This window comes from Eimeria necatrix, genomic scaffold, assembly GCF_000499385.1.
Source record: "Eimeria necatrix Houghton genomic scaffold, Enh_scaff246, whole genome shotgun sequence".
Lineage (NCBI taxonomy): Eukaryota > Apicomplexa > Conoidasida > Eucoccidiorida > Eimeriidae > Eimeria > Eimeria necatrix.
The window spans coordinates 24,885-40,000 of NW_013653034.1; the positions used below are offsets into that span (position 1 = coordinate 24,885).

Genomic DNA, 15,116 nt, shown 5'->3' on the forward strand with positions numbered 1-15,116 from the left:
ATATATATACATGTATGTATATTTAGCAGCAGCAGACGAAGCAGCAAATTGAAGCCCCAAAAGCAAATTTGGAAAAAAATGAAAAAAACAAAAAGTGAAAACTGAAGGGGCTGCGAGCGCGCCGCAGTGTACGTACACCCCAAAGGGGGGCCTGGCGCTCGAGGCATTCAATTTTTGCAAAACAAAAAAAGAAGAAAACGGAATTAAGAGTTGTTGAGTTTGCAAATGGAGTTGTTCTTTTTTTGAATAGTCCCCTTTAAGGAGCTTTTCTTTTCACATTTTCTCTTTACTTTAAGGCAGTTTCCCCTTGAGCTGTTTTTCACCATTTCTTCTACTAGTTTGTGCAGCCCCTAGTGGACAAAGCCAGGCTTACAATGCATGCATGCATGCATGCATGATGCATGCATGCATGCATGCATGCATGCATGCATGCATGCATTAATGGGGCTTTGTATGATACAATTAAATGCTTAATACTAATATTATATTATGTGTAGAAGTTTTAATATTTGTAGTTTTGTAGAAAGGCTGCACTTGCAGAATTGGTGACAGTGTGGGTGAGCTGTCTGTACACCCCGTTGCCTCGCGGGCAAAGGGGCATTTAGGCGAAGAGCTGAATGAGAAATAAAAGTAATTAAAAGTATTTTAAAAACAAAAGAAATTAAAATCATTTAAGAAATAAAAGTAATTGGAGGCTTCAAGAAATAAAAATGATTGAAAGTCTTCGAAAATAAAAGTTTGAACGAAACCGGAGGGGCCCCGCCGGACCGGGCAAGCAGTTGTCGGGAGTTGCATGCAGAAGAGTAGTTCTTTGATTATTATTTCAATTTAAAATAATAATTTCAATTTAAATATTTTAAATTAATATTTTATTATTATTTTCGCAAGTCAAATAATGTTTGCAAGAAGCAACTGCACAGTTTCCGTGCACAGCACTGCTGCATGCGCCGCCGCCGGTTCAACTCAAACTAGAGAAAGAAGCAACAAACAAACAGTTTTCATTTATAAAATAAATGCAATAAATGATAAACAAATAAATAAATGAATTAAATATAATAAAACTGGAAAAGCAGCTGCAAACAGCTGCAGCAAATGCGAAAAGTGCATTGCAGACACAACAGCAACTTTGCTACTTTTCATTTTCTCGAAGCTGCAGCTGCCCGAGAATGGAAGCCGACGGCGCTGCAGCAGCAGCAGCAGCAACAGCAGCAGCTGCTGCTGCTGAAGAAGCTGCAGCACAGAAAGCAGCGCAGCAAATGCCAAATTAAAACCCCAACAGGCAGCAGCAAATCAAATCAAGGAAGCAGCAAAGTCCCAAACAGCAACTCCCGCCAAAGACGCTGTTGCTGCTGCCTGCTGCCTGCAGCAGCAGCAGCAGCAGTTGCTGCTGCTGCTGCTGCTGCAGGCAACAGCAACAGCTGCAGCATTAGCCTCCTCGTCACAACCGTTTAAAACTATTTATTTATTTATTTCATTTGACAGATTTTAAATGAATTAAAATTACTTTTAATTGTATTGATTTAAAAATCTGGAAAGTTTGCATTAATTCCCCACCTTTTTGCCATTTAATCGGTTTAAAGGGAAAAACATTTTATTTGTTTTTTTGCATAAAAATCCCCAATTTTCCCCCAAATAACTCATTTTTTTGCCATTTAATGCAAATTAAATGATTAAAAAGTACTCTTAATTGTTTTAATTGAAGAATCATGAAAAGTTTCCTCAAATTTCCCAATTCTTGGCCATTTTTCGAACTTTAAGTGCATTAGAGTTCCCATTCGCCACTTTTTCCCGAAAAGTTCCCGATTTTCCTCCCAAATTCCCCAACATTATGCAATTTAATTGACATTAAATGAATAAAAGACACACTTCACAGTTTCAATTGAGAAATCGGGGAAAGTTTCCTCAAATTCCCCCACTTTTCGGCATTTGGCTGATTTCAACTTGTGAATTAAGAGCTTTACTTGTCGTTTTTCGTCGAAAAACCCCCGATCTTTCCCCAAACTTTGCAAATTGGTCAACATTAAATAACATGAAATGAACAAAAGTCATTTTATTTGAGAAATCGCGGAAACTTTCCTCAAATTCCCCGGCATTTCGCCACTGAACCAACTTTAGTGAACTGACTGAAGGCCCTACGTGCCGCTTTCCCCCGAAGTCCCGAATTTCCCGTTTAATTCCCCGAAAATTGCGAAATAATTAAAATTAAAACAAATAAAAGGCGGGGCGAAGACTTTAAACTCGAAAACCGGAGAAACTTGCACGAAAACCCCGGCCCGCGGGCACTTGTGCGTTTTGGAGCGAACTACGGGCTGTATTTCCCTTATTTTCTCCCCGTTTTTTCCCCTTTTTCTTCCCAATTGCCCCCCGTTTAAATTCCCCTTTTAATTTGCGGCATTTTGCCCCAATCGGCGCTGAAAAGCGCGGGAAATCGCAGAAGCTGGGGCGGAAAGCACTCACGCGAGGGCGGCGGCCGCGGCCGGAAACTGTAGCGAAGGTCCAGCAAAAAACGACTGCCGTCCACTCCGTGCAAATTCAAACTTTCTATTAACTCCAAAACGTCCAAAACGAGCAGCGGGACGGCGCCGCGGCGGCCGCGCGGCCGCAGGGCGCGGCCCCGCACCTTCCGCCTGCGCAGGAAACCCCAAACCCTAAACCCTAAACCCTAAACCCTAAACCCTCGCCTGCCAGTCCTGAAGAGTCAGTGATAAACCCTGGACTGCACTCGAAACCCTAGACACTCTTCCCCGTTGAACTCGCAGTCCTGCAGCCTGGATCCCGAGGCCGGAAGACTGAGGCTTGAAACCCTAGAACTTAACCCTTCGCTGCGAATCCTAAACCCTAAACCCTAAACCCTAAACCCTAGGCCACTAGTGCTAAGTGCTAGGCTCTAAACCCCTGCAGAAATCAAATGAAAAGGACTAAAGTTGAACTTACACATTTGGATTTTGATTGCATGCACGTGCATGCAATTATATTTAATCTGCTTGTGAGTGAGTGACCTGTGAGCTAGACTTGTTCATATTTTATTCCTTTTTTTGAAAAAGAGTTTTTTATTTAGTTTTTCATCCACTTAAGCAGATAAACAACAGCGAAAACTTATTTCCTAGTTGAGAGGAACCACAAGCTTCTAAAATTCGAAATCGAATTAATTCAATTAGTCATTTACTTGTTTTCATTTTCTCATTCTGCGCGACAGTTTTTTGCATAAGTAGACATTCACATAAAACCAACAAAGATGGGCCAAAAGCGCTTTTTCTGGAGCGAAATTTAACAGAAAAGAATGCAAAATCACAAATTAAAAGAAAGAATTAGCTTTAATTGTTTATTTGTTTGTTTTTCTTTGTACTTGCATTCAACTCCATCGGTGCGGGGCGCAGGCGTCTACAGCACGAGAAGAGTGCGATTATGAACCATTATTTGTGTAGACGTTTCTATTTATTTAAAACTCTTTTATTTTTTCTTTTTATTATTTATTTGTTCAGTTTTAATGGCTTTTAAAAGCCTTTTAGGGCCACTCACGCTGCCGCATCCAGTGCCTCCGTGAGGCGCCCAGAAAGTCCAGTTGAAAAGCGCAAAAGGGCGGGAGAGTGAGTATCGGGGCACATAAAACTCCCTAGAAAGCAAAAATAAATAAAAAGAAATAAAAGAAATTAAAATGAAACAAAATAAATGAAATTAAATCCAATATAACAAAAATCGGAACAGGAAACATGTCAGCCAGCTCAACGCACGCAAGTTCAGAAGTCGAGCCCACTTGAACGAAGTCGATTTGTTTTTATTTGTCGGAATAAAAGCATTAAATTGAAATCAAAAGAATAAAAAGAGGAAAGTCAAAAGAAGAACAGCAATTAAACAGCAGAAAAGCAATTATTAAATGAAAAAAATGACAAAATGAGGACTTTTCATGTTTTGCATTTTCAAGTTTCTGCAGCTTTCTTACTTGGAAAGTGCTGCCCATACTTGAGATAATCGATGATTTTGTTTTTCAGCTGTTTGACGTTTTCAGTGAGAGTGTGAAAAGCGTCATTGAGCATTGGAAACAATTCCGATTCATCTACTGGCTGTTCTTGCTGCTGCTGCTGCTGCTGCTGCTGCTGCTGCTGCTGCTGCTGCTGCTGCTGCTGCTGTTCCTCAGCCTCGCGGCGCGCAGCTGCCATTTCGTCCGCGTAGGAAGACTTCTTCCGCACAAACTGCAGCAAACGGTGCACCACGTCGGAGCTGCTGCTCTGCCGCTGCTGCTGCTGCTGCTGCTGCTGCTGCTGCTGCTGCTGCTGCTGCGCCTCGTGCAGCCCCTGGGCAATTGCGGCCAGCGACTGGCCCAGCAGCAACTCCAGCGTGGCCTCGCTTTCGCCCTCGGGAGAGTAATAGAAGAATTTCACTGCAGCAAATGCACAATTGATGCATTTAAACGACATTTTGTGTCAATAAATATGTGCAATTAAATAAAATAAACATAAAAAAGCAAAAACGAAAGACAAGGGCCAAAAAAGTGCAGAAACAGACAACAGTACAAGCACTGGGAACGAACTTGCTGCTGAAGTGCAAATATCCCTGCAGTTTAGGCCCTCAATTCAAACTTTTCGGATTATTTGGACTTTTATTGAAAATTATTTTCTTTATTTTGCACAAGTTGATAATTCAATTGGTGGGAAATTGAATTACTCACCAACAGCTGTGGCCAAAGGGTCTATAGTTGGCAAATCTGCAAAGGGAAAGCAGCAGAACTTGCGAGTCCAATTCGAATGAAAAGAAATGCAAATTTGTGCAAATTCATAAAATTAAAAAACAAATATTTGCACGAATTAAATATTAAAAACTGTCCATGCAAAGTTTGCTTTCTGCTGCAGCCTCAAGCCGCTGCCAATACAGATTTGAAGACTGACAAACTTGGGCATATTTCAAAGTCAGAGGAATATATATATATAATAAATATATTTTTGCATTAAATGCAGACATTTTCAAAATAAAAGAGATGAGAGAAGTGCAAACGATTCACTCAAAAGAAATTGGACTGAAAACTGTTCTGGCCAGGACTGTCAACACTGGTGAGGCAGCAAAACAGGAACGCAGGGATTGCTGCGCTGCTGCTTATTTTAGTTCGATTCACTTTTTTGGGATTTATTAATTTTCTGTTTTTTTTTACTTATCGCAAAAAAGCGAATCTCCGCAGTGTACTCTGGCGAGTGCTCTGGGTCAGGCCCAACTGAAGCAGAAAAACAAGAAAGAAGAAAACCGCGGAAGTGAAAAACAAGCACTTTAGCCGGCCCCTGATAGTCCTCTTGTTTTATAATTAAAACACTTATAAAATTATGAAGAAAAAGAATAAAAGCTGAAGTGCATTGGGAAAAGAAACAGCGAAAAAATGCAGAAAATAGCTGCATGCGGACAGTTTCTCCCACAAAGCAGGGAACCCGTTGCATAAGACAACAACGCATTAATGAAAAGCTTTTATCTCAATTTAAATTATTTTTAAATAAAAAGAAGTATAATTAATAACAAACTGTACAGTTGATGGCTCTACCTGGAATGGTTGCCTCGATATGCTGCATAATGGCCGATGCGAATATTCTGGCGAAAAGTTTTGTCAAGAATGATTCTTCTTGTTTATCTGTAACTTCCGAAATTGAATTTTGAATTAATTCCGAGAAATATCTCACAGCGCAGTGTTTGCAGTCTGAGAAAACGGAAAAATTGAAAACGAAATAAATTCAATATCCTTTGCTGGCCTCCTGAGACAGGTTTGGAGTGCCTTTACTCCGACCCTAGACCCTAAACCCTAAACCCTAAACCCTAAATTGTGGTTTATTTCATTTCTTATTTTCCATATTATCCTTTTTCTTCGGCTTTTGTTATTGACAGTGCACTCGCCGCGCTGCGGCTGTTGCTGCATACTAAATACTGCAAGCAATAGCGCCATCTTTAGCTTGCGAGACAAATTTAATTGTTTATGAAGATTATTATTCACCTCATAATTATATTTATTATAATTATATTCATTTTTTGAATTTATTTCCCTGGTTTTGGCTCACAAGCTTTGGTTTCTTCGAACTCCGTGTAGAGCTGCTGCACCAGGGCAGGCACTTGGGAGTTGAAGCCTGTGGAAACCCCAAAGTGCTTTCTGAGCCTTGCCTCGATCATCGCCTTAAATGTGGCTTGTTGTTCTGTCAGAAAAGAAATAAAAGAGTTTAATGCAATTCGAGAGATGCAGTGCAGCTCTTTTAGCGTTTGTCATCTCGAAAAACACTGAAAAAAGATGTTAGAAAAGGCGCGCTTGTTGGCGCTTCTTGCAGTCTCAAGACAAAAACATGAGTAAAAAGGCATAAAACAATTGGCTGATGAATTTAAAATGTAGACAAGATGAAAGAATGGAAGAAAATAAATGACATGAACCCAAAAAGTAGTTTATTTCCATCTTATTCCCCCTTGACTCTGGCACCAAACGCAGTAAGTTCCATGCAGTACGTTGAAGATGCAAAACAACTCAAAACTTCGAAAAAGAAATACAAAAAAAGTGCAAATTCAGGTTAAATAAAAGCAATGATTGCAGCAAACAAAACGAGCCCGACAGAAAAGCTTGCAGTTGAATTAAAGAGTTAAAGCAACTAAATTGGAGATGTCCGTGGATGCAGATTTCCCAATTCATGCATTAAAGAACTGTACTTTTGATTGAAGTATTATTGAGTTTAGAGGAATTTTCGGTTATTAGGAAGTCAGAAAAGTCAGCAGAAAATAATTAAGTGGTGCTTTTACTCTGTTGAAAAGGTCCGTGTCCTTCGTACCGAATAAATTGTTGAATTCTGGTTAATTGACTTCTCTAATGTCTGATTGAATTAAATTAATTAATAATTTCCACAATTTGAATAGATATTAGTGCATGCAGAACGAGTCAATTAATTATTTCCACAAGTGCCGTCGCAGGTTGATACTTTTGCACGTTTCGCTCAAGTTGAGTGCAAATGGAACATTTCGCAGACAGCTGTGAATAAATTAAGCAAAACTATAAATAGTTTTATGCATTATTAGGCTTTTAGTTGAACAAAGATGCTTCATTATCTGCAAATTCAATTCAGTTCACCAATTGGTGTTTCTTTATTCATGCCTTGCTCGCCAGTTGCACACCTGGAGATGCATCCCTAGGTAAGCACTTTTTAAATTGATCCAAAAGTTAGATATCAAATACTTATTAATTAATTAATTAATTAATTAATTAATTAATTTATTTATTTATTTGTATTTGTGCTTACCGTAGGCCAATGCGACAGTTTGCAGCAGCCGAAACGCACGAAATGATTTCACGTGAATTTGCTGCGCATCTGTGGCGAGGGCTCTGGCAGCATCGACAACATGCGAATATTTATCTCCCAATTCGTCCACTGAGTGTTTAATTGCAGCTTCGTATTGATCTTGAGGAAGATTGGAAATCAAAATCTGGTCAATGGCGATGTCTATCGCCTCCGAAACTAAACACGAAAAATGGGACACGCACAGCAGGAAAAGAGCAAATTTAAAGGCTCAACTTGCTTATATTTCAACGCATTTATAAATAAATGCCAATTTATTTCATATATGCACAAAAGAAATGAAACAAAGGCCGAATTTAGGCGCAGATATAAGCGCAGCTTGGCAGCAGCAAGCATATCCATTCTTGCACGGCGCAGTGAGGGCTGCATACAAGTTTGAGTTGAATTGAAAAGAATTTCCTTTTTAAAATATTTTTGCATGAAGAGAAAAGCATTAAAGGGCCTCAAAGCATTAAAGAGCCTCACCTTCGGTCTCGTAGGGGGCGCACTGGTCTCTGGTGACTTCGAAAACGTTTTCTCTGATGAATCTCCTGACCACTGGTTCTGCCTGCGACTTCAAGAAAGAAGCTGCTGCAATTTTGCTGCAGTTGTCTTTTCCAAATCGAATAATTGCAGCATCTCTTTGAGGCAGAATGGCAATGGCCGGGCGGATCGGCTCGCAGGTGTCCTGCGTGATGATCTGTCCCAGTTGAGCGTGCAAAGACACATTTCTTTGCTCCGAAGGAGTCAAAGAAAAAGTAAATACTTTTTGCAAAGACTCGTAAAGGTGGTAAAGGCTCAGAGACGAACGGAAAGGCAACAAGTTCACGTGAATGGACGACGTGTCCACCACGCTGCCTCCGCCCGCAGGAACCTCCACTGTGCAGAAAACACATTTCAATAAAACCGAATCAACAAATTGGCAAAAACAAAAAGAAACAAAAGGCGGAAAAAACTACAAACAGGCCCTTTAATTCGATACTGTCATCACCAGACAGCGGTGAAATCTTTCATCAAAGTTAAGTCAAAGTTAAATACGAGAAAGGTGTGCATGCATGTTTTTGCGCATTTATCCTTTTGAATTAGCAATAAAAGTATAAGTGTTTATATCTATACACTGCCGCGGGTATTTGTGCATTAATTTATAGGCAGATATGCTGGCGCTTCTTTGCATCTGCACGAGAACACATTTACAGGCATTCGATTGCTTTCTTGGCAGTTTGCATGCGTGAATTTGAATAAATATTTTCAAATACTTCATTCAAAATGTATATTTTCAAGATAGATGAATATATAAACCAATATGAATGCGCACATGCGTGCAGATCTGTGTATGCAAGCTTGTATGTGTTGCATGATCGTCTAAATAGCCTTAAGTGCCTCTATTCATTATATTATATTATCATATATATATATATATATTGATATTAAACAAATATATATTCATGTATCTGTGCAAATATATTTAAAAGGGCGTTCATATGCATGCATTTGCATGCGTGTCTAGGCTCAGAGGCCTCACGTGCGATCTCCTTGCCGAGCACATCAATGACAACGTCATAAACAATCATTGCGAGTCTCCCGGCGTTGTCAGGCACAATATAAGAAACATATTTGCCCATCATGGCCTGGCGGACTTCGAAGATGAGCTGGCTGGGGTTCGACGCGAGCGTGGCTGTTCAAACAAAGAGGAAAGCGAAAACGGAAAGTCAAGGTGAGCTGATCCGCCGCTACAAACCGGTAATTTTCGCTTTAAAAACGACAAATAAGCATTAAAAAACAATTAATTAACTACAATTAATTAATAAGCCTTCTGCCGTCTCTCTTTGGCGCTGCAGAATATGCAACTGCTCTCGAAATTTCGAGCCATAAAGCATAAGCCGTGAACACTGACGCACTTCTTCTCCTCGATGCATCTTAAATCTACTCGAGGCATGTAACCCTAAACCCTAAACTCTAAACCCTAAACCCTAAACCCTAAACCCCGAGGAAACCAGTCGAAAACTTTGCATGCAACTCTGAAACTTGAAACTGGAGATCTATCTTTGAGACCAGCTGCGTAATCCCTGAGGCTGAGTCCGAAACCTTGTGGCCATTTAAATCGTCGGGCTTACGCGAATAAGTGAGAGTGTGGGTAATCTTTTTCGAAAAAGAACGGCTCATTCCTTTTGCTTTTCTTCTTGTCATTCCAGTTTTGCTCAAAAAGCTGTACGCGCTGATGTAGATGCGGCGGCGGAGCTCCCTGTGAGAGGCTGCAGCGAACGCAACGAAGGAAAACTTGAATAAGGCAAAATAAGATTAAAAACTTTCGAAAACTGCAACAATAAAAAGGGAAAATAGCACAAAATAACTCGAAAATAAAGACAGAGGTGAGGATTAACAGAAGTTCCATTAAAACTGCACAGAAAAGGGGAAAAGGCAAGAAAAAGGCATTATTCTGAAGACATCAGTAGTGCCCGCATACATAAATAAGTACACAAATGGAGATATACATATATATAGACAAAATATAATGGACTATAAAGACTCGTTTGCTGCCATAAGTGTTCAAGTGCATGCAAATATGAGTTCAAATAAGCGCATTTTGTGTATCTGCTAATGCAGTTGCATTGCATGCATTTTGTGGATTTGAACGCATTTTATAGATGCAGGCATAGACAAACAAATATTAAATGTGAATAAATATAAATACAAGTGAAAAAAAGTGCAAAAAGCGAACCTAACAAGACACAATGCTGCACATGGTTGAGGAGCGCGTCTCTTGCAGCTGTTGCAGTTTCCTCGATGTTCCATTCCTTCAACTTTTTGAAAACTCCTTCGAATTTATTTCTTTCTTCTTTATTCATTTTATTCAGCAAACTGTTGAGACGCAAAATGCGATCGTGAAACGCGTAAGCCTGCAAAGGGTTCATTCCCCGCAGCTTCTCTGCGTCCAAGTTGTAGGCCTTGTACTGCTCCAAGTAGGACATGTGCTGCAGCAGCAAAAGGAATGCAAAATAAAGTGCAATTAAATGCGAAATAAATAAATAAATCGTCTGTCGGGAGGAATCTCCAGGAAAAGGAAGCAAATGGGAACAAGAGGTCATGCAACAACTCAGAAGCAAAGGGAAAGCCCTTCCCAATTTAATTTAATTTAATCGCCAAGAAGAAAGGGTTTAAAACCGAGGTTTATAAAAGACGTAATTTTGAATCGCTGCAAAACCTACGAAAATCATTTCCTGCAGTTCGTGTCCTGGAAGTTGGAATGCTGCTTCCTCTCTGAAGCATTAGTTAGAACGGAAACACGCAAACAAATGCCCCAACTTCGAGTTTAAATGCTTCAAATTGCTAATGAATAGTAAACAACTTTATAGAAGAATGAAATGCATATTTAGATTGGCATTTTTCGTTGCTGCAATTTGCCCCGCCAATGCGACAAACTACACAGTGCATGACCGCTGGCAAATTAGCGTGGGCAGCAGCTAGCGAGATGGAAAGAAAGAATAATTTGAAGAAAGATTAATTCAAAGAAAGAATAATTTGAAGAAAGATTGATTCAAAGAAGATTAATTTGTGCTGTTTTGTTACCCCATTTGTGCTTGCACGGCTGCACTGCCCAGCAAGAAGTTGGTTAGAGCCTTTTTGTTTGACTGGAACTCTTCGAGCGCCTGCACTCTTGTCTTGTCTTCGAGCATTCCTTGGTAGGCGAAGTAAAGGCCATAAACGGGTTTGGTGATTGCGTTTAAAAGCATGGCGAGAAACAGAGTGGAGTCCAGCGCAGAGACGGAAAAGTGAATGGTGCCCCGGACCAAGGCGGAAATCTTGTCAGCATTCTGAACTAAAAAGGAAGCAGAGCCCCTGAAAGTGTCGAAAATGGCAAAGTAAAACTTTCCTTCGCCCCCAAACCAACGAATAAATGTTTCTGCCTTTTCAAACCAAGCTGCCACAACTCCAAACAGCTTCAGCATGCGAAAATGCCGGATGATCTTCCTGAGGCCAACCTCCTGCGTGCCGCGCAAAAGGAAAAACCGGGAAAGAGGCAACTAAATTGCAAACTGAGTACTTATGGAGTAAAACTAAAGACAATTATATGTTTAAAAGGCAAAAAATGGAATTAAATAAACCAAAATGCGCTCTTTTTCTTACCATTGCCCACTGCCAGGCTTTGCCGAAGCGCGCGAGCACTTTGTGAAGTCCAACGTTAAGAGCTTCTGCGGTGAGTCTGACGCTGGTCTTTGCCAGTTTCCAAGCTCTTCTTTTTCCTTTTGCTTTTTCGGCCTTGGCTTTCTTGAATTGGGCCTTCGCCTTCTCGAAACTGACCTGCGCTTTGTTCTCCTTGATGCGTTTCAGCATGATCTGACGCACGTCTTCTGGAGTTGTCGGAGTTTGTTGGCCTTCGGAGGTTTGGCTTTCTCCTGGTGCCAGGGAGGCGGAGCTTTCCACAGCTTTCGCTTCTTCTGCTGCTGCTGCTGCTGCTGCTGCTGCTGCTGCTGCTGCTGCGCTTTGCGCTGCTGCTCCGGGCTCTGCAGCTCTTCGCTGCGGGGCGCCTTGCTGCTGTTCTCCCTCTGCCTCAGAGGCAGCTGCCGTCTCAGCCTCAGGAGAGGGCTCTGTGGGTCTTGTGGTGTCTTCTTTCTGGGGCTTGCTTTCGGTCTTCGCCGCAGAAGAGTTCACTTCCTCTTCGAGCTCCCGCTGCTTCAAGTCTTCGCCCGCCAGGGCCTCTTCCGCAGTCAACTCGCCCCACCTGAGGCCGAAAAGCTCCATGTCTTTTTCTTCGGAGTTTTCGCCCAAAGACTGCTGCGTGACTTCCTTCATGTGCATCTGCATGGCGCTGTTGAAGACGAAAGACAGCAGATTCACGACTGTGGAAATCATGGCCAGCAGACTCAGCGGGTTGGGCGCAGCCACGAAAGAAACGACGGAGACCGACACAAAAGCAATGTTGGTGATGAAAAGAATCAAAGGAAGAAAGCGGATGACAGTGGTCAAGACGCGTTTGAGCAGCGCGCACATGCGCGCCCAGGCCTTGCCGGCCATCTTCTTGATCCACACCACTGCTTTGCTGCTGGACTTCTTCTTCCCCTTAGACCCAAAAAGTTTATTTATTTTCAACTTCACGACGCGGCCTGCGGCTCGCAGCTTGCGGAAAGCCGAGCCCAGCCGGGCCATCACGGAGGAGAAGAACACAGAGCCTGCCGACGGCTGCTGCACCACCCGCACCAGCACTCGGCTGCACATTTTGCTGCTGAGGCCCTCAGCAGCAGCAGCAGCAGCAGCAGCAGCAAAGCCCCCCAGCTGCCGCTGCTTCTTCGCAGCAGCTTTTCCAGAAGCCTGCAGCGCCAGCTTCTCCTGCAAGTCCAGTGCAAAGGACTTGAACACATCTTTGGACTTCTTCCGCGAGCGAGCCGGCAGCTCCCACTTGAAGTCCGGCGGAAGATCCACGGCGGGAAGCGCCCCGCTCTCTGCTGCTGCTGCTGCTGCTGCTGCTGTGGCGGCCTTTGCTGCAGCAGCTTCCGACGCGGAAGCTGCAGCAGTGTCTTCCGACGGAGCTGCAGCAGCCGCTGCTGCGGGACCAGCAGCCGCCTCCGATGGGGAAGCTGCTGCAGCCTCTGCTGCACCAGCTGCAGCAGACTCTGCTGTAGGAGCTGCAGCAGCATCTGCTGCAGGAGCTGCTGCAGCAGCATCTGCTGCAGGAGCTGCTGCAGCAGCATCTGCTGCAGCAGTATCTGCTGCAGGACCTGCCGCAGCAGCATCTGCTGCAGGAGCTGCTGCAGCAGCATCTGCTGCAGCAGTATCTGCTGCAGGAGCTGCCGCAGCAGCACCTGTTGCAGCAGTATCTGATGCAGGAGCTGCTGCAGCGGCAGCGTCGGGTGATGGAGCAGCACCTTCCGGAAGGGGTGGAGCCGTCTCTGCTGCAGCAGATTTTGTTGCAGCTGCTGCATCATTTGCAGCAGCAGAAGTTAGGGGAGATGCTGCATCAGCTGCTGCAGCAGAGGCTGCAGCATCAGCAGCAGAGCCTTCTGCAGCAGGCGCTGCAGAGTTGTCTGCAGCCCTGGGCTTCTCCGCTGCGGCTGTCTGCTGGCCGTTGGCTGGCGGCTCTCCCGCTGCAGCAGCAGCAGCAGCAGCAGCAGCAGCAGAGCTAGCGGGCTCGTTTTCTCCCCTTAGTTGAAGGAAAATGTCTTTTTTGTTCTCGATACCTTCGGCGCTGAAATCTAACAGCTTCCGATGCTGCTGCCGGAGGGCTCCCGCTGCAGCACGGCGCCTGGGGGGGCCCCGGGCCCCCTTTGCCGGGAAAGCTGCACCTGAAGAGCCCCAATTGTCCCAATTATCTCCTTTTTCACTTTGTACAATTGTGTAGAGCCTTGCATTTTCTTTTGGGGCTTCTCTGAGGGGCGCAGCAGCAGCAAAGTGCCGGCGCCGCTCAGCAGCAACGCCAGCTGGGAGGCGCAGGTCTGCTGCTCTCCGGGAAAGGCCACACGCCGAAGCAACAAAAATGCAAATTCCACAAATTCCAAGAAGAACGCGTTTCATTTTCGAGAATAAGATCCGCGAAAACGCCCCATGGAGGCACTCGAGCCCGCAGTGGGAGCTAGGCGACAGCGAAACTCTGTGCAGAACATGGGCCGACAACGGGTAAAACAAACCCAGTGGGAGGCATAAAACGCGAAATTCGCTATTAAATCCTCTCCTCTTTGATTTTAATTAGAAGATCGAGCTTAAAAGCAGCGGCGAATGGGCAAAAGAGTCCCGAAAATGCGCAAGGTGGCCGACGACTGCGCGGGCGGACCAGCCGGCTTCCCCGAGGCGGCTGCGGGAATGCCACTCAAAATTAGAGTCCATTGATTCAATTATTCCAATTGTTCAAAAACAAAAGCCCTCAACAATTTTTATTGCGCAAGAGGATGCAGATTTCATGCTGCACACTGCGCTTTGGGGCCCGAGGCTTGACCTCACTGAAACCCAGAGACTTCAGCTGGCGTGCTGCTGTCCAACCTTCCCGTTTCCTTCCATTTTTATTCTTTTGTCCTTAAAATCCAGAAGAGCAATTTTATTGACACATTTAAAAACCTAAAAGGCGCCACTTTAGGCGCTGGAGGGCCTCCGAAGTTGAAAAATTAAAAGCGCTCGTTCTGACGGGAAGTCGGAGCCAGCCCCAAGCCGAGCGCCTTCGCCCTCTGACCACTAGACACCAGCAGAAACCGAAAAAAAGATCAGTTTTGTTTTTAAATGTTCAAAATAAGCTATTTTAAGCAGAATCTGGGTTTAAAATGGGTTTTTACGCGGCGCGAGCCGCGCCCGCAACGCAGACAGGAGCGCCAACCCGCCGTGCCTTGCCGCGCGAATACAACTTTTCTCCTTTTTGCAGAGCTTACAATCCAAATAAAATAAAGTATTTTATTTTGAATTAAATATTAGAAAGAAAAGGCAATTTCAGCGCTGCAGCCAAACCCCGTGTGCAGCTAGCAAGGGTCAGTGGTCCGCCAGCGGTCCAGTCACGGCCGGGGTTAACTTTTGCGGTTTTCTCCAAATTAAAGCCAAAACTTATTTATTTATTTATTTAAATTAATATTTTGCACATTTGGTTTTCAGTTTTGACCTAAAACAGATCTTTTAAGGAGAAACGCGGTCTAAGTAGCACCAAATAAAAGACTGAGAAGAATGAAAAATTCAGTATTCTCTGAATCTTCCATTTCAGTGTTTTTAAGGAGTTCATCAGTTTGTTTTCTTATTTTGTTTATTCATTTAATTAAATTCAACTTGTGCAACTTCAATTTAATTCATTTCCCAATCCCAATCTCGGGAAGCCGATGCAGAAAACAGCTTGGTGCAAGTTGCTGCTGCAGAGAGTCTTGAGGCATT

At 43.5% G+C, this 15,116-nt stretch overlaps 2 protein-coding genes across 2 annotated transcripts; both read right to left on the bottom strand.

The window, feature by feature from the left end:
- Positions 1-1,129: 1,129 nt before the first annotated feature.
- On the bottom strand, positions 1,130-10,249 carry ENH_00033770 (hypothetical protein, conserved; the record flags this gene model as incomplete). The annotated part of the gene is made up of 11 exons (XM_013580305.1): positions 1,130-1,230; positions 2,458-2,627; positions 3,520-3,613; positions 3,941-4,378; positions 4,667-4,702; positions 6,030-6,161; positions 7,245-7,460; positions 7,767-8,159; positions 8,803-8,955; positions 9,395-9,532; positions 10,000-10,249. The coding sequence occupies 11 exons, from the start codon at positions 10,247-10,249 to the stop codon at positions 1,130-1,132; spliced, it is 2,121 nt and encodes a 706-aa protein (XP_013435759.1).
- A 594-nt stretch (positions 10,250-10,843) lies between these two features.
- ENH_00033780 (hypothetical protein, conserved) lies at positions 10,844-13,787 on the bottom strand (the record flags this gene model as incomplete). The annotated part of the gene is made up of 2 exons (XM_013580306.1): positions 10,844-11,263; positions 11,406-13,787. The coding sequence occupies 2 exons, from the start codon at positions 13,785-13,787 to the stop codon at positions 10,844-10,846; spliced, it is 2,802 nt and encodes a 933-aa protein (XP_013435760.1).
- Between the last annotated feature and the right edge of the window lie 1,329 nt (positions 13,788-15,116).